Source organism: Trichoplusia ni, chromosome 21, assembly GCF_003590095.1.
Source record: "Trichoplusia ni isolate ovarian cell line Hi5 chromosome 21, tn1, whole genome shotgun sequence".
Lineage (NCBI taxonomy): Eukaryota > Metazoa > Arthropoda > Insecta > Lepidoptera > Noctuidae > Trichoplusia > Trichoplusia ni.
The window spans coordinates 5214161-5239666 of NC_039498.1; the positions used below are offsets into that span (position 1 = coordinate 5214161).

Sequence of the window (25506 nt, forward strand, 5' to 3'; positions counted from 1 at the left end):
AAGAACTTTTTAATAGACAAATGTTTCTACAGTATTAATGAATATTTATATGATTAAACTTAAAAATAATATTGTAGACATACATGCATAATTATTGTAAATACATTAAAAATACAATATTTAAAGCGATAGATTAAATAATATACTGAATTTATTACTTATATATTATAATATTTATTAATTTTAATGCAATTTAATAAGCGCAATTGTTAATATAATAATTAATATAATAAAATAAAATAGATACATAAATTAGCTTTAAAATTATGGGCATAAAATATGTAAGAAAATAAAGAAATAATAATAACAGTATTACTAGATTATTAAGTACTTATAATAGAATTTATTACTTATGTTATATCTATTCATTTTAATGTAATTTAATAAGTGCAATTTAATTAGTCACTGTTATAATATAATAAAATAGATACAAAAATAAATAAGCTTAAAAAATTATAGGCATAAAATATGTAAGTAGGTAAAAAAAAAAAAAAAAAAAAAAAAAAAAAAAAAAAAAAAAAAAAAGGAAAAATTAATAACAGTATTACTAAATTGAGTAACATTATAAGTATATAATAAAGCGTTCTTCCTGTCTCCTACAAATATGCTGTGCCCAACAGGGTCCATAATTGTGTCTTATATTTAACATACCAACTGTTACCTACAATGTACATTATGGAAGCAATAAATATTGAGTATTGAGTATTGAGTATTGACCGACAAAAATACTCTGTAGAGATTTATAAGAATAGCAAAGTAAACCAAATTAAATTATAACAACTTTTGTGCATACATAACAGTTTGACTCGCGACTCAAGCTCATGATTAAAGACTCCGTTCGGATCCGAAACTAGTCGAGCTATCCCGATGAATACGACTACAAATAAATAATTAGTCAAAAAATAACGTTCAAAAGTATGAAAATGACATTTCGATAGATCACGTGACTTTGACCTGTCATCTCTATACATTCGATTGTTTTCTATTGACGTTAACTGTTGTTTGGCTGGTAGTGGGGGAGTGTTTGCTGGTATGATAATAAAAATAACAAGTATTTCTATTATTTTCTATCGGTTTCCTTCAATCCCGGGCTTACCATATCCGTTACATTTACCTTGACCTTAAATAACTTCCTTAAGACGTGACACGATACAATTACTTTTTAATGAAACTGGACAAGCGCGAGTTGGACTCGCGATACCAAGGATTCCGGACAAATACGCAAAATTAAAATAAATTATTGAGGGAAAAATCAATTGCAAAAATCAATGTGTTCTTTTAGGCAAATGGATTTGTATAACACCCTTAGACTTACTTTATGACCGTAATATGATTGCTTAACCTCGATTTTTATTTTTAGTATTTGTTCTTATATCAATAGCGGAAATACATCATCTGTATAAAATGTCACCTATCTAGCTATCACGGTTCATAAGATACTGTATCTTGATGTGTACTCTACTGTATCTGTATCCTGATGACGGACGGACAGACAGTGGCGCCACAGGAATAAGGTTGCGGTTTTATCTTTAGGATACGAATCCCTAGAAATGCTTCGTATGCTCTCTTAGATCCGGCTTCTAACCTTTTGTAGAGCTTAAAATGTGTCTGGTATGTAATTTTATTCTTGGTTATTATAAGTATTTTTTTTATACTTGCAACTATATGCGCAGAAGCGTGCACAGAGATTTTAGTCAGGGTAGGAAAAAAGTAACGGCCAAGTGCGATTCTGATTCCCGACTCTCACATTTGGTACAAATTGTACAAAATGTAAAAAAGGTTACCCATCAAATTCACGACCGTATCAAATGATGCTTAACCTCGATTTCTCGGTGATCTATGAAACTGTTCACTCTCTAAATAACTATCAACGTTCATGCCCACAGCCAAAAGACAAACGGACAGAAGAAATTATGCGACTGTATCAGATAAGTTCTACAGATATACGATATTGGATGTATGGGTATATATTTTTTAAATAAAAACAACTAGAAATAACGAGTTTTGTTAAAAGCGACTCCTGCAATGAGGAGTTGAATCCTTGTATCGCGTGTCCTTCGCAAACATTCAAGTCACAGGCACAAAGACACTCCGATCTCACAAATGCTTGTGCTACGCTTGGATCGAGCAAGCGACGCGTCGCGATCAGTGGGTTTGACGTGATGACTTCAACCTTACCTAATTTTTTGAGTAACCAAGGTTCTTGTTTTCTTGCAAGGTTTTATTAAGTTTCGTCCGTCCCGTCACGTTTAGGTACTAGCAGTCTGTCTGTCGGTCGATGAAATCTTGCAAGTTGAATTTGATAAACTTCCCGGTTTTCGATGTATATTGCGTGACAATGCAATACTGTGACTTGACATAGCGCTGATCTGATGCTGGAGCTGGAAGGTAACCGCGGTATTTAAAAGTTATTCCCAGGAAACACAAATCTATATCTATACTTACTAATGTATAAAGCTGAAGAGTTTGTTTGTTTGAACGCGCTAATCTCAAGAACTACTGGTCCAAATTGAAAAAGAGGAAGGCTTTAGGCTATAAACCATCACGCTGCGAATAATAGGAACGAAGATAGGTTCAATGGAAAATGTGAAAAAACAGGGCAGGTATAAATCATAACTTATATCTTCTACCCACGGGAACGAAGTCGCGGGCAACAGCTAGTCTAGTAACAACTACTAGCACGCCCATCCAACACAAATAAATCTATATTATAATTTCTAGTCTATATACGTCTAACTTTTAAGCACAATATTCTTCGTTATAGTGAAGGGTTAAGCATTGATCACCACGCTAGCTATCTCTTTCTGATTTCATGTATATGTATTTTTTTAGCTACTTATCTACAACAGAAGCGAAACACTGAAGTAATGTTAACCAATTAGTATTACCTGCACTCAACCGAAAACTTTAATTTCTAAATTACCTACTTACAGTTTACACTAGAGCCCCAATTCTGCTATTAGCAATTGCCTATAAATGGATTTTTTATAAATTTGACACTAGTTGTATTCTAGGTACATTGTATTTTCGAAAATTTTGAGATTCATTTTATTGAATAAACATTGCATAAAATGTTCTCTTCAGAATCGACCGTTGTAGCAGTTACAGGCCGCTCCCTGGCCAACGAAATAATTCTGAAAGTAAAACACATATTTTACTTAACTGCACGGGTGTGAAAGAGACGACGCTCTATGCCATGTATTGCGCTGTCACGCTCCAACAGCTGCAATATTTGAAGAGTTTGTAAGCCCTTAGAAAACTATGTGTAACCTCCTTAAACAAATATGTCTTAAGTAAAACTGTTTAGTATAACAGGTTGAGTGCGTATTATGGTCAGCGCGCATAGCGAGCGACCTTCTGCGCGTGCGCGAAACGCGATACACTCGTCTTGTATCGATACTCTGATTGAATGGTGTTATGTTTTAAGTAGCCATCTTGTTAAATGAATATACAAATAGAGGTAAATGGTTCTAACGTTCTTCTAAGCCAGTCTAAATAGTGGAATTGAGGACCAGGTTTGTTTTTTTTTAAAGCAACTTTCATTCAGGGAATTAAAATTAAATAATAAATAAATAAATGCGGACAACATCACATACATTGTTCTGAACCCAAAGTAAGTTTTTAAAGCACTTGTGTTATGGAATTCAAATGCAACGAAGGTACCACAAACACCCAGACCCGAGACAATGCAGAAATGTCAATTTTTACATTGACCCGCCCGGGGATCGAACCCGGGACCTCAGAGCTAGCACTTGAAACCGGTGCGTACGCCACTCGACCACGGAGGTCGTCCATCGTCCATAAATGTAATCAAAAAGTGTTTGAGTCATCTAAAATACATCTATAGAGAATCAAAACAAGAATTCGTGGTTCACACTAATATTTGTCTTACCCAGACATTGAACCTGCGACAAGCTTCGCTTTGGATTTGGCCTGTTGAGCTTTATTAACCACGCACCTATCCGTTCGTACAAACCAATAAAACACCTGCAAAGAGGATCAATATATTCTGAATTAATTGATTGGTATATATGTTTTGTCAGACATATTGAAAATTTTAATTATTTATTCATTAATAGCGGTTTACTTACGCATATTTATCTGGAACCACTTACGTTCGATGTAATTAACCTTCATCGATAATTTATTTACTTTCTGACGATTGTATTACCAAACAACTTTATTAATTGGTCCATGAAGGCATTTTAAGAACATTTTTTATTTGTTTTTCTTTAACAACTAACAAGGAATGTCGTTTTCGTTGTGGCCTCAATCACTTGGCTATCATCATCATCATCATCATCATCGGCCCATACTCGTCCACTGCTGGACATAGGCCTCCCCAATTGCACGCATTTGACGTTCAATTGAAGCAAAATTTGAACCAAGATAAATGGCCTAAGGCCATACAAATAAAACTTAGTCCATGTTACATAACGCGATCCCTAGGTCAATAACTACACTACACTAATTTGAACTCGGATTACTTTAATAGTTTTCGTAGAGCGATCCGCTCGCCGCCATACTGGATTTTATTTATTTTTTATTTAATGTTTATTTATTTTTTTATTATATATTTGCAACCATGTTGAAGATTTTAGCTGTTGTTATTTTGGGTATGTGACTGTGTTTTTATGTATTTTTGTTTGTGTGTGTGTGTGACGGTATTTCCTTGCTTTTATTAGAAGATATTTTTCGTTTAACAGAAGGTTTTAGGGGCTGGTAAAATATTTATGGTTATTTCATGAGTGATTGTTTTTTTTTCTTAATGTTTTTATTTTAAGTGTCAAGTTTGTGTTAACGTTTTTTAAGACAGCTTTTTTTTAAGCAGTTATTTTTTTTTTTTATTATATTATTCAAACAATTAAATTGTGGTCGTTTATGTATCTAAATTTCGTGTACTAAATGGTAAAGTTATTCTTTATGTTCAATGACGCTTGCGATTACTCGATTGGACCTCTAAGGTCAAATAAAAAATATTCTTAAGTTGTGTGCAGTGTTTTTAAATTATAATGTTTTAGATATGTGACCTTAACTGAGGTTTCAATGTCTTAAGTTCGATACCAGAACAGTCAAAAGTGGTGTAATGGTTTTATAGATGACTTTATTTTTATTTTCCCTCGGGAACTACTTAGAAATCAGGATAAAAGGTAGCCTATGTTCTTTTCTAGATCAATGGTTATATGCATGCCAAATTTCATCCAAATCCGTTTAGCCATTTTTGCGTGATTGAGTAACAAACATCCAAACATCCACACTTTCACATATAATAAGGATAAGGGTTTTCATCCGACATTCAACCGATTTTTGATTTTTTTGTGTTTAAAGTGAAATAGTCGTCATTTGGTCCCAAAAATCATCAAATTTTGCTCAGTAGTTTTTGATCAAAATCGATTGTATAATTTTGTTGCTAGTTTCTTATCCTACTCATGAAAACTTTTTCTCCTAATTCCAGGTATCACAATGGTACTAACACAACAGCCTGACTATTACCACTACCTCCACTTGCCACACTCTCCACCCCTACATCCGGTGCTGAGCGAGGCGCCGCCCACAAGCTTCTCGTGCGCCGCCCGCCCTAGAGGCTACTATGCTGACGTGCAGACTGGCTGTCAGGTACTGTATCATAGTAGTGGAACTACTGGCACTACCTTCACTAGATACCAGATGCTTTGAAACTGTCCCAATGCTGGGCAAAGTCCTCTTTCCAAATAGAGAATGATTGAGTATTGATCACTACGCTTGGCCACTGTGGGCGATTAAAGATTTCAATATGTGTAATCCAGGTTTCCTCAAGATGTTATCATTAAAGCTTCACCGTTTGTCTATAGTATTTTAAAGTAATTAAATTAGGCAATTCGAAAGTAAAATTTATATTCCTTTTCTCTATAAGTACTACTTATGTATTTAAAATACCGAAGAGGATACAGAATTATCGTTTGCGGTTGTGACACCACTGTTATAGATTGTAGTTCTAAAATGGTAATATTTAAAATTTGAAGGCCTACGCCATTCCATTCGTATACCACCGACCTAAAAATATACAGTTCTGTTAAAAAGGTTAATAACGAATGAGTGTCCTTAAACATATTTGATTAAAGTCTGTGTAGCCCTTTAAGTGAGGGTGAAAAATTTAACTGTCGGCCTTTTTACAATTTTATCTTGTTAAACATACTACTGTACGTGTGTATGTCAATGAATTCCTGCTAATCGTCTGGACTGCTTTGAATGTTTTTTTTCTGTATACATAGTTAGTTAGAGTAATTATTTTTACCAATTCTTTCAGGTGTTCCATTTCTGTTGGCGCCAGCACATTGTGAGCACTGATCTGTGCGCAAATGGCACAGTCTTCAATGAACAGTTCCAAGTAAGTTTGAAACAAACTCTATATATAATTATATCACTTGATATTCATATAATATTCACATAAAAATATGCTGAGGGCCAAATGTGGCAATTTTTATACTAACTTTCGTGAAGATGATTTATTGTTAAAATGATACAACGATTAACTCACGGGTATTTATCGGGATTGCCTGACTAGTTTCGGATCCGACCGGAGTCCTTAATCATGAGCTGGTGCGGGGGTGAGCAAGCAAGTCGAGTTATATTATTTAGCTAAGCATGTGTAGAGATTCAACAGCAATGATTTAAACTCTCTTTATCACAAAATAATCCAAATAATACTTCTATAATTAAACACCTTTATTATATTACAGGTTTGTGATCACTTCTACAACGTGCGATGCGGATCACCGTATGAAGATTTATAAATAATAATTTAAAAGTAAATTATTTATTTTAGAGTGATAATTAATTAATCCCACTTATAATATTGTATTAAATTAAAAATGAGATCACACCTAGTCCTCCTTGATTATTTTTTATTTAAAGGTATATAAAAGAGGTAAGATAACGGACCGTGTCACCACTTGAAACATTTTTTCTTTCATGATTTTAAGTCTTTTTTAAGCGACTTCAAAAGAAGGATATTCTCAATTTGATTGTTTGTATGTATGTATGTTTGTCCGCGATTATCTCGCGTTTGACTAAAGTGATTTGGATGCGGTTTTTAGAAAAGTATTAGTTACATTCAGAAGAAGGTTTTAGTGCTTTGACCAACTCAAAAAAGGAGGTTCTGTGTTTCACCTGTAAGGATGTATGTAGGTATGTGTCTATAAAGATTTTTGGTTATTGTTAGAAAATAAATCCCTGTATAACATTATATATATTCAATATAGGTAATAAATCACGAAAACCTTAAATAAATTAAGAACCTGCCACTAAAAACGATAAAATTAAAAACAAAAAAAATTTTCACTTATAAAAATAACCGCCTTAAAAAATAAACTTTACTTACAACTTAACTTACTTTTCGAAGTCGGTGCAAAACCAAAATGAAAACGGCTACATAGAGAAAACTATACGACAAATTATTCAATCAAGAAGAATAGAATTTAACTCTGTAAAATTGTAAATAATCTAAGTAAATATATAGTCGGCAAACGTAGTGTAGGACGTCCTCAGGCACGGTGGAGTGATGACTTGCGCAAGACGGCTGGCAGGAGCTGGATGCGAGAAGCCGAAAATCGATCTCAGTGGCGTGCACTTGGAGAGGGCTATGTCCAGCAGCGGACTGCGATAGGCTGATGATGATGATGATGATGATGATGAAATATATAAGAATAGCGACATCTTAAACTTAAAAGTTGTTTAGGTTATGTCAGATCAGTTTAGTTTTTTGAAGGCGGTTCTATTTTACGAAAACAAAAAAAATCTAACATTGAACTTTTTTCCTAGCTACTACTGAATATTACCCTGTTGTAGTGTCGGTTGAAATCTCATAGTACACAGTCATACATTATTAAGATATGAATAGCAACTTTATTCTTTAAGTATTAAGGTCGAACCTGTCGTTGCGTGTCGGTTTACGAAATCTCATGGTACACAGTCAGACGTTACTTAGATATGAATAGCAGCTTTATTCTCCAAGACTTAAGGTCGATTTTCAAATGGTAGTGATGACATTTGAGTGTACTGGTCGATAAATTCAAAACTTCCCTCACAGGTCTCGTTAGCTCAGAGGGCGAGAGCGTCGATGTCCAGGTTTAATCACCTGAGCATCGGAGGTCGGAGGTTCAAATCCTTCACGAGCCTAATTTGGACAGCCTTACTTTTGAAGTTTTTCAGTATGAAATATGACACGAGGTAAACATTATTTCTCTTTTCAGTCACGGGATCAGTTCATGTGAAGAGACCCGGCCCTATTAAAAGGCATGCACGGGGCACAGGTCCAACATGTAGAGGCCTTGTTGAGAACTTTAATCTTAACTGCGATGGGGTATATACCAGGGGCCATCCATCCCTGCTCTATAAAAGAACAAACATGGACGGCTCAAGGTAGCTATAAAACTATTGCTAAGTCAGATGCCTCATTGTTAAATAGCTAGAGAAGGGAACGCAGACATTTAATATAATTATACCAATGGCCCAAATTAGTTTTATAGCAACCTTGGGCTATCCATGTCTGTTCTTCTGTAGAACACTTGCATGCATAAATATGGCCCTTAATGGGCATCAAGGGCCATCCACCTGTTACATGTTGGATGAAAGTTCTCAACAAGGCCTCTGCATGTGGGCATGTGCCATCGTGTATGCTTTTAAAAACCTTGGCCCTTTCCATGAAGTTATCCCAAAAGTTTGAATATATCAATATATATAATCATTATAATTATAATAGAGTCAACCGATAAAATACTTATATTTAAATACACACATATTATACACAAATTACACTCGGACACGAATCATCGTGCTCGTCACACAATTAAAACACAGACTTATCATTTCTAAAAACGAAAATAAGACGGCAATAAGTCCTTTAAAAATCAAATAAAACTAACACATGGATTTCCAAAACTTTTATTACAAAACTTACAAAAAAAGAGTATTCAACCAAATATACGTAAAAAAACATAAAATATAAAAATAATCTCACAAATAAAAAATAGAAATAAATGAATTACATTATTAATGAGTTTTCGAAAAATATTTACATAATCGATTTAATATATACTGCGGCAGTGGATTTCACCTTATAAAAGGCATTCAGGTGTATGAGCGAGATAGCACTATACACGGCATAGAGCGCTATCCCTCTCACACATACGCAACAGTCTTACTATAATAGGTTGACCTCCTAATCTCAAACTCATTCTCTTGTATTAAAATTAAAAATTGTTGTTTCTATACTTAAGAAAAGATATTTAAACATTCATTGTTATTGACCAGTAACGAAGCGCTGTTGTCTCTCTTTTACAACAATCCCACTATTAAAAGATGAATAAACCCCATGATTGGCAATTCCTTCATTGAATTCGACAACTGGTCCAGCATGTAAAATCAGCCTATTTTCATCCCAAAGCTGGGCACAGGCCTCTTCCTATGTAGGGGAGGTTTGACCATTGATCACCCCGCTAGCTCACAGCGTGTTGCCAATCAGTAACCGATATTTTAATATTAACTCTCTAATTTTTTTCAAGTAAATGTACCAAAACGTTAAACAGTCGAATTTAAACAGTCCAAAGCTCAATCTACCCAAAATTTCAAAAACAACAACTGTTTTATTAAATTCAAACTCCAGAAAATTCCAGCCATCGAAACTTAATTATTATCAGAATACATTAATAAAAAGCAGGAACTATACCTTAATTCCAAGCACAGAGGACAAACACACAAACAGACAGACGAAACTAACCCCAAGCCTATTTACTCCACTGTCTTCGTTCGTTGGTACCTCGTTATCCCGGGATAACCTATCCATTTCGTCCATAATCCGTTTCTCTTCAACAGCCAAGGATATAGCATCATTTATGGTCTGCATGAGCGCGTAGTTGGAATATTTTAAGTGCGGAAGACGTAGAGATAGAAGACCGTCTTTCACCACGTAGTGTGGGCCTCTTGAACCTAGCAGGTTTGCTGTGGAAGATAAGGATGGTTAATAAACGGAAAGAATTTTTAAGCAAGGTTTTTAAAGGAGTCCTGCAGAAAAGAACTTAATTCGTGTGTCGCACGGGGCTTTCAGAAATATCCAAGTCACATGCACAAAGATACCCAGACTCAGAACAAGCATTCTTGGGTAATAGAAATGCTTTTCTTACGCGGGGATCGATCGCAACACTTTCGCGTATTGAGTATATGTATGCGTAAAATAAAAATCATTTAAATGTTTTTAAATTCCAACACCACCGAAGCACTGAATCCCTTATTGCGATAGTTTAACAATATAAACGCGTCAAAATACTTCATTTTCGCTTCGCTTTTTTTTTTAATCTTTATTTTAATTTGGGGTTTTGGTCCCATCAGGACATGTCAACCTCACCGTACCCTGATACAAATAATAACTCTTAATATAACTTAAAATAATAACAAAACTTAGAATTGATTATTGTCGATTATCTATAGGTATTGTTAGCAAGCGACATAGTTTCTTGGCCACTTCTGATGTGATTCATTAGCTTTCTTAATATCTATAGGTGTCATTATTGTGTCGTTGTAAAAAAGCGACAGCGTGCTATGTTCTTCTTCACAGCTAGAGCATTTATTGATTTTACGATTTGATTTGAATCTTTGCAAAAATTTTGAGACCTTGACCCAGCAATGGGTCACTGGGTCACTTTAAGCTACAAAAAACCTTACAAAATACTGAAAATTCTTACCATCAGGTATATTCAAAGTCTTGACAGCCTTCTGAACGAGTGGATCTTGGACCATCCTCTTGTGTCTCTCCACGAAGTCTATGTAAGCGTCTGTCTCGTTGCAGAGCCCCTTAAAGTCGTCCGTGTCTATACTCCACACCATAAGACCACCTAGGTTCTTATCTATGGCGAATCTGGAACAATGTATAGTGATATACTAATAGTCTGGAAAAAATGTTAACCTTGGACAGACCTATAAAACATTACAACGACCTGCTTAATACTTTAGGACGGGTCTTGTGTTGACCCTTGTGTAGGAAGTGGGGTTAAGTCAGTAGATATGTGAATGGAGAAAGTGGATGGAGCCATTTGATGTTTTCCAATTCTGAAAAAAGGTACTATATCCTACATAAAATCCTACTAATATTATAAACGATGTTTGTTCATCTTTCACCAAAAAAACACTGAACGACGAAATTAGACGAAACTTGGTACGCAGGTAGTTTACAACCAGAATACCATATAGGATAGTTTTAATCCCGATTTTATGTTCCCGTGAGTTAATTTTCGATTCACAGATACTTACTTGACTTTAATAGCGAGAGACCTGCCGTTGTCATAGGCGATGACTTTCTCTCCGTCACGAATGTAAGGTGTTTCAGACTGTTCGTGCCAGTGGTACTCCCACTGCGACCCGTTGGATGCTGCTACACATATCTGGGGATACGAGGTGGATTTAGAACGGGAATAGAATATAGGTAGATAGGTAGATAAATAGAATACTCTTTATTGTACACCATAAGGAAAAACAATTTAGGTCAATATAAACAAATATGATGAGTACAAAAGGCGGTCTCATAGCTAAAAAGCAATCTCTTCCAGACAACCTTTGGATGGAATCGAATTATGGAAGAATTTGAAACAGGCTAGTTAATGGCGTACATTCAGATAATTATTTAGGTATATATTTTTATGTAATTGATTTTAACAAAAACAGGATAAATTGTCTTCACAAAACCAAATTCTTTAAAGATTTTTTTTTGAAAAAGACTCCCAAATTAAAGAATTTAATCCTTCAGTCGCGGGTTTCACAAACATACAAATCACATGCACAAACACACTTAGACTATGCAGATCACACAAATGCTTGCCCTACGCGGGGATCAAACCCGCGACACGATGCACACATAGGGTTTAGCGTGGTAGGGTAGCTCAACCACTCGGCTATCAATGCAGTCAATGTAACATATTCTATTCAATTCTATTTTAATTTAACGCCGAGCAAAAATCGGGTCTGCTTGAATGCCCACCGGTGGGCCGTGTGGCGTTTAACGTGTTACCACATTAATCTGTCTTATAGACAGAAAAATGGGGAAAAGATATTGAAAATAAGAAACCTCACCTCATTATACCCCATGAACCCAGCTTCACCAGTATAAGGTCCCTTGAATCCTGTGCTCTGCACCGGCGTGGAGCCAAACTCCAGCACCTTCGTGGACGGATCCCTGAGGATGAACGTCCTCCCGTACATGGGGAGTCCCATCACCATCTTGTATGGGGATACGCCGTGGGATAGAAGGTATTCGACGGTCCATTCCTGGAAATAATAGGATAGATTTAGTAGTAGATCTAGGATTGACAGTGGTCTGTTTTTTGGACTAGATTGTTTTGTTTGTTTTCGGTTTTTATTCCATCCTTCCTTTTTGGAATTTAATCCTTGTGCCTCTGGTGGTTTCATAATTAAGTCACAAGCAAGACCGCTTGTAAGCGCGGGATCGAACCCGCGACAGTGGGTTGAGCATGGATACCCTCAACCGGTCAGCTATCCGAGTAGTCAAAACGTTAATGCAACAAAGTTATTGAAGACTGTCATCACTTTTAAGTGTCATGTTGTCTTTGGCATTGCCAATAGGAATGCAAATACAAATAGTCATTTTTAAAACGTCACTAAACTAAGTCATTCAATACTCTAGAAAATGAACCCGCAAAATTTAAAAGACTCACCACACTCAAAGTATCCTCATCATTAATACCCCTTAAAGGTGCATTAGCTCCTAACACTCCGTCCCAGGTCCCGTGGTAGTCGTAACACATCATGTGTATGAGGTCTAAGTAGCGGCTCAGCTTGGCCAAGTCGTAAGCTGTCTCCATAGTGGTCTTGCCAGCTCCAAGAGCTGCTGTGAGGATGTAGCCGTATGGTTGGAAGGCTTCGCTTAGTTCCTGTAGAAAATAATGGTTGAATAATAAGAACAGGGGTTTTTGAGTAATGAAATTGGTTTAAAAAGGGTTTTAAGGAGAATAAGGGCTTTTAGCGTAAGTATTGTGATTAAGAACTCCGGTTGGGTCCGAAACTAGTCGGGCTACCCCGATAAATACGCGTGAGTAAACTGTTGCATCATTTAATAGTTAAAGAGTTTATTTAGAAAAATAAGGTTTTTATAAACAGAATAGTTAGTTCTCTGACTTATTCGGGTTCGATACTTAAAGGTTAAAAACGAAACCCTATTAATAGGGCACAGCTGTCTGTGCGTTTATCACCAGCCTGTATGGTTACGTGTGTTTATCACATAAACCGTGGCACAGCTACACAGTGAAAAATTTCACATGTGATTTTTTTTTGACAGACAGACATATGAAACTTATGACATCCCTCTTTATGCGTCGGGATTAAAAAGAGATAGATATAAGTATGATAGTTACCTTTACAAGTAATACAAAGTTTTCTCTGTCATAAGGTTTTCCGTCTCTCTTAGTGGGATACTCCCAGTCCAAGTCCAAACCATCGAACTTGTAGTTACTGAAACAAGAATGGAGGTTTTAAAACACGGCTATCCACCTGAAAATTGATTAAAAATGGTTTCATATAGAGGACTTAGTTAAAGAAGTTAAAAAGAGTGTAGGGTGGGTGAGTCTGGGTGCTATCTATCGTAATTCGACATTTAAAAAGTGGTACTTAGAAGGCAATTTTGAATACCAGGTTATTGTATTATTGCACACCTTTAAGTCGGGTTATAGCTGTGTACAATATTGAAAACTTGTAACAAGTCTACATAACAAAATCGAAATCAAATTTCCTTTCATAGCTTTTTCGGAATATATCAAAACTTTTTTTTAGTCATGCCAGTATAATCAATCTTTAGGATAATAATGATTGTTGTTTTACTGCGAATTTATCTACTTTCTATCTACTATCTTTATCTACTTTGTCAGACAAATTAATGATAGTCAAACAGATTATACGAAACCACAACAAAAATGCCTAAAATACTCTGAATTCGGACTAATAATCTTTTTCCTGTTTACAAATTAATATGAAAACAATATGATAAGAAATAAGATTATTCTTTTTTTGTTGTGACAAATTCTAATTTGATTCATGCTTCGTCTCTTATCAAAAATGAGTAATAAAAACATAAGCATCCGAATGTTAATAAAAATCCCCGAAACACTAATTTTTCTGAAGTTGTGAAGTTGTTCTGAAATTGAATGTTTTTTACAATATTAAACACACAACAAGATTTTTACGACTTTTTTTTAACGTCAATCAAATTTTAAACAAAATATTTTAAATGTATGTTTTTAATTATTTAAACAGGTTAATTATTTCTTAATTATTCTGAAAATTTTGTATGCTGGCAGAAACTAGCCATCGAACATTATAATTCATATTTGAGAAGTAGCCAAGTCTAACCTTAGGCCATAATATATTATCCAAACTTATGAGGAGAAATGATATTTTATGTTATTATAAATCAATTTCAGGACTGACCAACTTGGCCACCATTAAGATCGCACTTCTTTTGTCGTTGAAGTCGACAACTAAGGCATGTATATGAACTTGGCTCTTGTTCCATGATTTATGTTTTTAATGAGATTAAATACACACTTTATAAGTTAATAGAGAATCAATCACTTTCTTTGGGTGAATAATTATATCTTCTAATATAAAAAAATCCCGTGTCACGATGTTAGTTACCGTACTCCTCGGAAACGGCTTCACCGATTTTTACCAAATTTTATATATTATGCGTATTTAGTAGGTCTGAGAATCGGCTGGCATCTATTTTTCATACCCCCTAAGTGATAGCACCTAGCTGTACTATAAATGTTATTAACTTACTTTAGCATCAGCAAAACACTTTTTACAAAAGCATCTCTGCTCTCTGCCTTGGAAGCCATATTGGAATATCTTGGGGACCCCTCGTTCCACCCTCCGATGGCGAGGGTCACCTTCAGATGCGGATACTTGTCTTTTAGGGCCACTATTCTCTTGTAACCAGCCCTTCCGTAGTCCGTCTCTAGATCCTGCCATGGGTCTGAAAGAGATGGAAATACATAGTTAAGATTGGTGAAGATAGAATTTAATAGGTATGTATTTTTTATTCCTCCCTTATATATAAAACTAGCTGTTGCCCGCGACTTCGTCCGCGTGGATAGAAGATATAAGTTATGATTCATATCTGCCCTGCTTTTTCCACATTTTCCATTGTATCTTCGCTCCTATTAGTCGCAGCGTGGATGGTGTAAAACCTGCCTTGATGAATGGTCTATTCGACACAAAAATATTTTTTCAATTTGAGCCAGTAGTTCCTGAGATTAGCGGGTTCAAACAAACAAACTCTTCAGCTTTATATATTAAAGTATAGAAATGTAGATTCTCGTGTCACGGTGTACGTAATTTAACTCCTCCAAAACTTATGCTCCAATGCTTATTTACACGGAACCATCTGCATCACAAGTTCGACTCGCACTTGACAAATTTTCTTGTTATAGATGACTCATCAAATAGTTGTCTTCAATTAATAATTATCAAAAGCATTAAAAAGTAAAACAATTATCGAATTAAAGAGAAATCAACTTTGAAACAAACGCATCAAGTTAATGCAATTGTAAAGAATAAATTACATCAGAGCTATGTTTTAATTACACAACTCATTAATTTGTTTAAAAGCACGCAGTGTATTTCAGGCATGTAATTAAATAACAATTCTATTGTGGTTGGAATAAGTCTTTTCTACGAGAATTTGGTAGTTTTTTACGGTGGATAATGTTTCTAAATACTTATATTTCTTTTCATTGATTTAGCAAGGTGATAGCAAAACGAGGGAGATTCAATGATGTCTGATTGAAAATAAAAAAAATAAACATCTTCATATAGTTCACTCCTCAGGCATACTTGGTTTTTGAAGAATTTTAAAAAAATAATTCAGTGGATTGGGCTTGCAATTTTCTCCTTTTAACTTCTGACTCTCTCTTTTAGCTACTTAACGGGTGAACCTATTAGGATTCGGTTTATCTTGACGAGAGTTTTTTTTAAATCGAAATGAAAAGTTCTTATTTCAAATAGGCCGTTTTCCAGGCACTTTTAAAACGATACAATAATGGCTCTAGTTGCATAGTTCCAAAGTCTCATTCTTATGGAGAAGAACCTTCAAGAAACTCCAAAGTCCATTCTTAATTTTACATTGCTCAAAATAACATACTCACCCAAACTCTTAATAGTATTAGTAGTCTCATTCAGGCCAGCGAATGAGTAGACCAGGTGAGTGCATAGCCCTGGCTCCAGGTCCTCCAAGCTGAACTTGCCCGGGTCGGGCCGGTAGACCGCCCAGGTGGCGACGTAGCAGACCACCTTCTTGTCATGTGATGGACCAACATGTTTCACTGTAAAGGAAGATTGGATTGTAAGAAAAAGAATGTGACTGATTATTTAAATGTGGTGTAAGTGATTGATTTTGAGGGGTATACTTCTGCTAACTAAAAAACTAAAAAAAACTGCCCGAAACTAAAAAAATAGGTAGTACCTATTTTTTTAGTTTCGGGCGAATAGTACATTACAAACTTTTGTTGAACCGGATTCGCCCGATTCGGGCGAATCGATCACTAAGCCGCTTTTTGGACGCGTATTTTCCATTTTTATAATGAAAAGCGATTGAATAAAAAAATACTTTTACTAAAAGCACTCCTGCAGTAAATTAGTAGTAATTCTTGTATCACGGGGATCTTCACAAACCTTTAAGACACATGCACAAAGACATCCAGACTTAGAACGAGCGTTTATGGATCACCATCTCTATGCGGGGATACCATCTCTACGTGAGTTTGCCTAGGTGATCTACACTACTCGGCCATCTGTCCAATCTATGAAAGACACATATCGATTTTTTTGTCAAATAATCTATTGTTTAGCAAACATAGCTTTAGCGATGTTCGGGATAGGTCTTCAATCTTTTTTCACTCTCGTTCAAAGACTCCTGACGAATCGTTATAAAAAACCGTCAAATCATTTTATTAAATAAAGATCGGATACCTTAAGACCTTGACTTTGTCATGACATTGACCTACGATGAAGCTATATTTATAATTTCAGCTAAGTGACACGATTTTGGTCCAAATATATTTGGAGAAATGTACCTTCCTATCTTTCGAGGAAAGCCATATAGCATAGCGCTAGAAATATGGGTGGTTTTAATTTGGGTCTAACATCATTAAACCTTTAAAAGTACGTTTTTGAAATTTGATAATTTTAGAAAAAAGTTAGGAATATAAAAATATATATATATTTATTATTAAAAAAAAACATAGTTCACATTACTTAAATACATGTGACTCGGATGTAAAACCAGTAAAAATATCTTAATAGTTATAATCATGGGAGTTGAGTTAATCTACACCAAAACATAATAATATATGAGAAGGATGGTCTAAAGATAATATAGGGACACCCGAACTAGGTTTGTTTTAAACCTGTGTTTCGGGTTAAAGCTCTTAAGATGATAAAAGGTATGGTACAAAGCGTACTTGTTAGTGATGTCACACGATACTTTAAATCTCTGAAAGGCAAAATACCTCTCCAATATTATTTGGGTATCTATCTGACGGGCTAAAAAGTATTTTTGACAAATACTATAACATTCCAGCAACGATAACTATTTTCTCTCAGTTAGAGAAGCTGAACCTCATGCGTAGACCACCTAAATAACTAGAAATCCTGACTTATATCAATCTTAATATTTCGATATCAAATAAATACATGAATATGAACTTAATATTCGGTGTAAGGACAGACTCGAAGGTGAACAGGTAGACGACTAGAATTCACAACTTCGTGTTGTATCGTATGGTGTGTCTACAGCCAAATTGTTTATTTATAAACTGGTTTTAATAATATTGAAGATGAATTTTCTGTCCATTTTTCGACGATTTATTTCGTATAAGGAATATTTATAGGTTCGGTTCGTGTGATGTGTTAGTAAGATCGATGTATCTCTATTGAAATTAAATACTTTTACGGATTTTATCGCGTTTTAATTTTAGATGGTCACGGGCAGCCATGATACCTGCAAAGGTGTCGAAACGTGGGGAAGTCAAATCTAAAATTAAACCGCGATGAAGTCCATAAAGTAGTTTCATTTCAATGTCTAACATTTGCGTAAACCTAAGAAACCAATTTCTCTTTATTTTTTGTATGTTTGGTGCAGAACTTTTTGTCAATTTTTCAATTTTTTTTTTGTTTCTTATCGTACGGTATCAATTATACGAAAACGTAGGTACAACAGCACTGTAGATCCCCATGGCCAGTACATGAGATACATTTCTCAAAGCTCAAATGCTGATAAATCATTCAAATGTATTAAATTGATCAAAGTCACGCCATTTGTCGAAAACGAAGGTCAATCAAGAACATTCAGTTTTCTATTCGTAGTCTATTTTAGTGCGTTGTAAACATTGTCTTTATTGTAAAGTAATTTTAAGGTTTTCGTAGCCAGAGGGTAAAAATGGTACCGTATAAGCTTTGACTAAGGCTACCCTGTCTGTCCCTCTTGCCGTCTATCCGTCTATCCACCTTTCCGTCTCCAGGCGGAATCTCATGAACCATTATGGATAAGCAGTTGAAATTTTCGCTGATGATATTTATCGCTTCATCAGCAGTTACCGAAAATTTTAATTTAAGGATAGATCGATATCGTCATAAATTAGACAGGTGTCCTAAATTAAAAAAAAAGAAATATATTAAAAAAAAATTACCATCAGTGTCGCAAACCTTGCATATAACCTCTTTTTAACGATAACACTTGCTTTACAGGAGGTTCTACAACAAATCATTTCTCGTATACAATACGCACTTATAATAGTCGTGGTGACCTATGCCAGTCGGCTGTCGGTAAACTCATAGTTTGATACTGGACAGGCATTCTCATTTCAAGGTCATTATGAAGTAAGACTTCCTTGATAAACGCTGTTTATAAGACGATGCCTAGGAAATATAGTTCATTTGTATATAGCGCTTACGAATAAGCTTTTTGAAGGACGTCATAAAGGAGGTTCTGAATTCGTCTTATTTGTACATATTTACATAAGTCAGGTCGATAGAAAATAAATTTAATTGAAATCGCTCATTCCGTTGGGAGTTGAACTGTGATAACACAGACAGACAAACAAGTTAAACTTATAACACTCCTCTGATTGCGTCGGGGGTTAAAATCAACATCAATCCTACTATTACTATTATAAACGTAAAAGTTTGTATGTAACGATGTTTATTTCTCTTTTACGCAAAAACCACTGAACAGATTTAGACGAAACTTGGTACACAGATAATTTTATAACCAAGGTTAACACATAGGATAGTCTTTATCCCGATTTTTGCTCATTTTTGATTCGCGGGCAGGTCCGCCAGCAACAGCTAGTACCTACTAACATAAAAGAAGTGTGTAGTGTAGTGACATACGTACACATTTATTTCGAAAACAGTTTTAAAACACCAAAAACCAAAAAGCTTTGCTTTCATTCCGTATCGGTTACCGCACATTTAGGTTAAAACATACTCATTAACTGCAGTTATAACCAGCCAAACAGAAACTGTCACCGGCCGTGAAACAATGGATCATGATAACACTTAACTGTACTTTAAACAGTTCAAATTTAACTGAATACTGTTAACTTACTCGTAGGTTCATTTGAGGAAACTATTTTGTATGAAAATACATAAAGAAATGCAAACATTTTTTGAAAATTGATAGCTCTACTTTTATAAATTTAGAATTTTTGACATCATCCTAGAACTGTCCCAACTTTGTTGGGGTCGGCTTCCAGTCCAACCGGTTTCAGTTAAGTACCAGTGTTTTACAAGGAGCGACTGCCTATCTGATCTCCTCAACCCAGTTACCTGGGCAACACGATACCCCTTGGTTAGACTGGCTGTCAGACTTTTTCAAGCTTTTGACTACCAAAGACCCAAATACGGAGTAACTCCTTGTGACATAGATGGTCATCCATAAACCGATCGTATCAAGTGCAGCTTAACCTGATCGATCAACTTGTATCCTTAAAGTTAAAGAAAACATTCAAAGGGCTTTGAACTGTTTATAAGCCTTAGTCATTGTATGGAAAAATGCTCAGTGACATCAACAACACAGTAAAAGCGACTCTACCTCAAAGTTAAAAGGTTGATTTTGCTTATGATGACTATTATTAAGATACGAACCATTGCAAAAATGATTGGCTGAGTCAGACCTAAAGTTCTGACTATAAACCTAAATGACTAATACTACAATTAGCAGTTTTTAGCATATTATTAAGTCTGCATAAGTTTAGGTTTCCTTGTGAATCATTCACAATCGGCCTAGCCTTTTCAACTATTTTTGGGTCCTTCCAGTCCAGTTCCAAACTGGAAGAGAGACCAGAAGACTCCTCAACCAATTCCTGGGTAACACGATACAACTTCGTTAGACTGGTTGTTAATCTTTCAACTTCCTGACTACCAGTAGGCTGTAACGAATGTCAAGGTAGATGAATAACAGCCGGGACCCACAATTTAACGTGCCTTCCAAGACAGGGAGGAATTCGCTATGACAAATATGGTCACTCATCTACGGATCAACCGCGACATGCGTAGCTTAACCTGTGATCGATTCACTTATGCAGTTATACCTTAGCTCCTTGTGAATCACTATCAAATTAATGTAATTATACCAGCCAATAAATTTCCCACGGTTGGCCAAAGGCCTCCATCAACAGGTTAGTTCCCAACAGGAAATTTTGATATATTTAGAATCTGAGTTTCCTCCAGTCACTTGTGAATTAGAAAAGAACCAGAGTATCTTTTGCAAATTATATTTGGACTCTTTTTGACCTTCGACACAAAAAGAGGTGTTATAAGTTGGACGTATCCTACCTTGAACGGATTGAGTGATTTCAATTTAGTTTATTTTGTATTAAAGGTGAATTATGTGGCAGTGTTCGCTCTTGTGGTTCGACCATATGTTTGACCGATATTTAAGGACTCCCGCAAAAGACAGACAGGCATTCAAACACGTAAAACTTATTACACCCCCTTTTTACATCGGGGAAAAACATACAACACATATTAAGTTCCAGTCATATTACTTTAAGGTGTAGTTATAGCTCTTGACTGTACAATAGGGATGATGACTGGGTATAAAAAGAAAAAATCTCATTAGTCCCTCAGTTAGATAATTGAAAAGTATGAGACACGTATTTTTTCCTTTTTCAGAAAAACTAGAATTGACAAAGATTAACTGCTTTAAAATCGATCTCAGTGGCGTGCACTTGGAGAGGCCTATGTCCAGCAGTGGACTACGATAGGCTCATGATGATGATGATGATGAACTGCTTTAAAGTTTCGGAGAGGGGGCTTGTGACGTAACGATAGAGTAAAATTTATACTCAATCGTGACGTCACGCGTAAGTTTCATTCACTGTAATTTGGTCAATTGATGTATATGGATACGTATTTTTTTATCCATTATTATACAAAAAACTACATTGACATCATCCCTATTTATTGTTTGTGCGTCCTTATTGGTTATTTCTTTTCCTGTTTCTTTGGCCGAATATTGGTGTACTCCAAATAATTATTGTATGTCATTGAAAAAGAGTAACCATGGAGTTTCTTGCTCGTTCTTGTCCATGAGGATCTACCTTCTGAACAAGCGGTTGCTTCAATAGGAGACTGACCGACCGACTGACACTAGATTTTAATATTGTTTATATATGTTTGACGTTCAAAAGTGCCATATTCTGGTCTAATTGAAATAAAGAATTTGGCTTTGACTTTGATAGGCCTTTAGTACACTGTACGTGCTAAACCAACATATCCCCTCCACTCTCCAATATACCCTCGGTGTTCTTTTTACCTTTGTCAAGTCATGCTATTGTCTTTGTTCTCTATACAAGTGAAAACTTAGATAATGTTCTGAACGCGGTCAGGCGCGACTTGCATCGCACGAGACAGGGTGAATGACTCGCTGTTTCGAAGTATGCTCTAGGTACGTTCAGATGCGGCTTGTTACCTAATCAGGTTATATACTCTATAAAATTGACTGCACGGATAGCCGAGGGGTTGAGGTTGACAACTAAACCTACTGAGCGCGACGTGTCCCGAGTTCGATCCCCGACGATAGGCGTTTTTTGATCTACAATCCGGCAGTAATAATTATAATAAGTATTGTATGTAGCAGTAATAATTATAAATATAAATAAGTCTATGTTTAGACGGGCCTGTTGGTCTAGTGGTTAGTGACCCTGACTGCTATACCGGAGGTCGTGGGTTCGATTCCCGCCCAGGACAAATGTTGTGTGATGAGCGTGATCATTTGTTCTGGTGTCTGGGTGTAATTTATCTATAATATGTATGTATTTAGAAATATATAAGTAAGTTTATCAGTTGTCTGGTCACCATAACACAAGCTCTGCTTAGCTTGGGATCAGATAACTGTGTGTAAGTTGTCCCAGGATATATTATACTAGCTGTTGCCCGCGATTTCGTCCCCGTGGGTAGAAGATATAAGTTATGATTTATACCTGCCCTGTTTTTTTTCACATTTTCAATTGTATCTTTGCTCCTATTAGTCGCAGCTTGATGGTTTATAGCCTAAAGCCTTCCTCAAAGAATGGTCTATTCAACACAAAAATATTTTTTCAATTTGGACCAGTAGTTCCTGAGATTAGCGCGTTCAAACAAACAAACAAACTCTCCAGCTTTATATATTAGTAATATAGATATTATATTATATTATGTGTTAATTCAGGGTGTCAGCCAACATAGTACAAAACTTAACATTAACAAGCTCTAAGTTTGTTCAACTTCATCTTCATTGAGATAAATCAAATATCACAGATATGTTAATTGCATAAAAAGGGTTTTAACCTTGCCTTGCAAAATGTTTGTTATTGTGAAAATAATAACTAAACCAAGGTTCGAAGTTATTGCTTAACGTAACTTGAAATAGTTTTAACTGATGTACTGATAGTTAATCTCATTTGTCTATACTAATCTATACTTCTATATCTATACTCTATACTAATATATAAAGCTGAAGAGTTTTTTTGTTGGTTTGAACGCGCTAAACTCAGGAACTACTTATCCAAATCAAAAATTTATTTTTGTGTGGTATAGACCATTCATCGAGGAAGGCTTTAGGCTATTAACCATCACGCTGCGACTAATAGGAGCGAAGATACAATGGAAAATGTGAAAAAGACAGGGCAGGTATAAATCATAACTTATATCTTCTACCCACGGGGACGAAGTCGCGGGCAACAGCTATTTATTAGATACTGCTTGCCTGGATATCGGTTATAGCTTCAAAAGCATAACCCTCCTTTAAGGAAATCGGATAAAAGTAGTATTTGTCCTAGTTTATGCAAAGGGTCAACTAGTAATTAGGCAAGACGTTTGGACGTGAACAGGTGACAAACATACACACACTGACACTCACAAAAAAGGGAACAGAAAAACAAACTTTCAAAAAAGGGAGCCTATTATTAGGGTCGTTTTTACCTTCTAGACACGGAACCCCTAAAATATATAATATAATATTGGACTACATTCACACAACGCCATCTAGTCTCAAATTAAGCAAAGCTTGTGTTATGAGTACTAGACAACTGATAAACATACTTATATAGTTCTAAATACATACATATTGTAGATAAATTACACCCAGACACAGAACAAATGATCGTGCTCATCCCACAAACATTTGTCCTGGGTGGGAATCGAACCCACGACCTCCGATATAGCAGTCAGGGTCACTAACCACCACACCAACAGGCCAATCATGAACATCGATTGATAATAATTATGATTTTCACTGCATTTTCGTATGATATCGCAAACCAAACAATTTGACCACTGTGCTGTAACACAGCTAACTAGCATGTACCTTACCGTTGCCTAACGTAAGATCAGAGGTCACACGTATACCTACGTGCCTAATTATACTTAAATATTTAGTCACATCGCCATATTATAAAGCGTTGCTTAATAGATTCCTCGATCCTTTCGCGAATCAACAATGGACAATGTTGGTTTGGCATTCTTCCTTTAGGTCGCCTTGGTTTGACGAAAATATGTTTTGGAATAACAATAGGTTTTGGTCCGAATGCAGCCTAATTAGGAAACTGTTCAAGTAGGAATAAGACTCGCGAAATTAAGTGAGAATGGGCTAAAGAAAAATAAATATTGTATTTGGTTATACCTGCAAAATGGTGTATGTTTTAGTTGAATAAATAAATAAATAAATTGGTTAGATGACAACATTTTTGTCCACGTGCACCCATCAATAACTTTATTTTTATTACGGTAATTTGTTGTCAAAGCGGCAATAAAATCTATCTTCTGTGAAAATTTCAACAGTTTAGCTTCCATGGTTCTTTAGATACAGCTGACAGACGGACGGACAGATAGCAGTGTCTCGGTAATAAGGTTAAGTTGTTACCTTTGGGGTAGAGTATCCCAAAAATAACATTAATTGAGCATTGTGATATTACAAAGCACAATATTAACCGACTAATAATATAAACGTGTTAGTTTATTTTTTACTCGAAAACTACTTAATGTATTTGAACGAAATTTGATTTAGAGATGGTTTATAACCTGGATTCAGGGCCGGATCTAGGGGGCCAGGGGCCCCGAGGCAATAAAGGAGTGGGGTTGGTTCAAGTAATTTTCATTCAGTGAAAAATGAGAGTTTTTTTTATGCATAGTTTGGTGGTGGGCCCCTGGTCATAGTGGGCCCCTAGGCACTGGCTTAAAGTGCCTTATGGATAATACGGTACTGCCTGGATTGATAGAAATCATAGTTTTAATCCCGATTTTATGTTCCCGCGGGTTCATCTTTGATTCTTAGCTACTAGTTATAAATACGTAGAACTCTACATTCAATTTAATGTACTGAGTTTGCTGGACCGTCGATTGCAAAACGCATACCTAAATATTACGTGACTTAAGTTGGTAACAGCTTTACCAATCAGTCTTCGGTGACAAATGACATGTCTGGAAATCGCTTCTTTCATCAAATTTTATTAACTCTACATTTTGTCATTGATTTAGGTTACTTTCCCACATTTTCAACTGCCAAACTAGTAAAATGATACACTGACTAAATTTACGCAAAATAATGTTTTCAATGTAAAATTAAAAATATGATTTAATGTTCGGACAAGTGCTAAAGTAGAGCCACTTATCACAAGAAAGTAAAGTAGAGCAACTTCCCAAGTCGTTCAGTTATATCTTTTTAAATTTTCCCGTTAATACACGATTCAACGAACAATAGTCGGGAATATTGTCTGTAGTATACAATGACAATAAATCCAAGATGGCGACGAAAAAAACGAGTTTCTTATAAAAATTAAAAACACCTTTCACTTACCGGCCAAGGTTTGTGCACTGACTGACACAGCGGCCGTTACAAACAGTACAAAACACAAAACTTTCATTTTAAACTATTATACACTTATAATATCACAGAGAATAATTATTTTATTAAAACAATCATTAATT

At 35.5% G+C, this 25506-nt stretch overlaps 2 protein-coding genes across 5 annotated transcripts in view; one reads left to right on the plus strand and one right to left on the minus strand.

Annotated features, from left to right (window-relative positions):
* The window catches only part of LOC113504106, a 59957-nt gene extending 53141 nt beyond the window's left edge, over positions 1–6816 (plus strand). For 2 of the 3 annotated variants that reach the window (XM_026886220.1, XM_026886219.1), the window contains 3 exons: positions 5456–5616; positions 6287–6367; positions 6720–6816. In XM_026886220.1, coding sequence (XP_026742021.1) covers positions 5464–5616; positions 6287–6367; positions 6720–6773 — 288 coding nt within the window. In that variant the 5' untranslated portion in view covers positions 5456–5463 and the 3' untranslated portion in view covers positions 6774–6816. Of the gene's footprint in view, positions 1–4186; positions 4617–5455; positions 5617–6286; positions 6368–6719 lie in introns of those variants that run through there. The other variant, XM_026886218.1, reaches the window with a different exon arrangement.
* Positions 6817–8998: 2182 nt separating this feature from the next.
* LOC113504201 (probable chitinase 2) lies at positions 8999–25506 on the minus strand. Of its 2 annotated transcripts, XM_026886374.1 has the most exons (9): positions 25376–25506; positions 16185–16361; positions 14818–15013; positions 13398–13494; positions 12702–12917; positions 12100–12294; positions 11284–11414; positions 10719–10891; positions 8999–9978 (listed from the first exon to the last, which is right to left on the minus strand). In XM_026886374.1, the coding sequence occupies exons 1-9, from the start codon at positions 25440–25442 to the stop codon at positions 9701–9703; spliced, it is 1530 nt and encodes a 509-aa protein (XP_026742175.1). In that variant the 5' UTR covers positions 25443–25506; the 3' UTR covers positions 8999–9700. The 2 variants fall into 2 exon arrangements, with proteins under 2 accessions (XP_026742175.1, XP_026742176.1); XM_026886375.1 differs by lacking the exon at positions 16185–16361.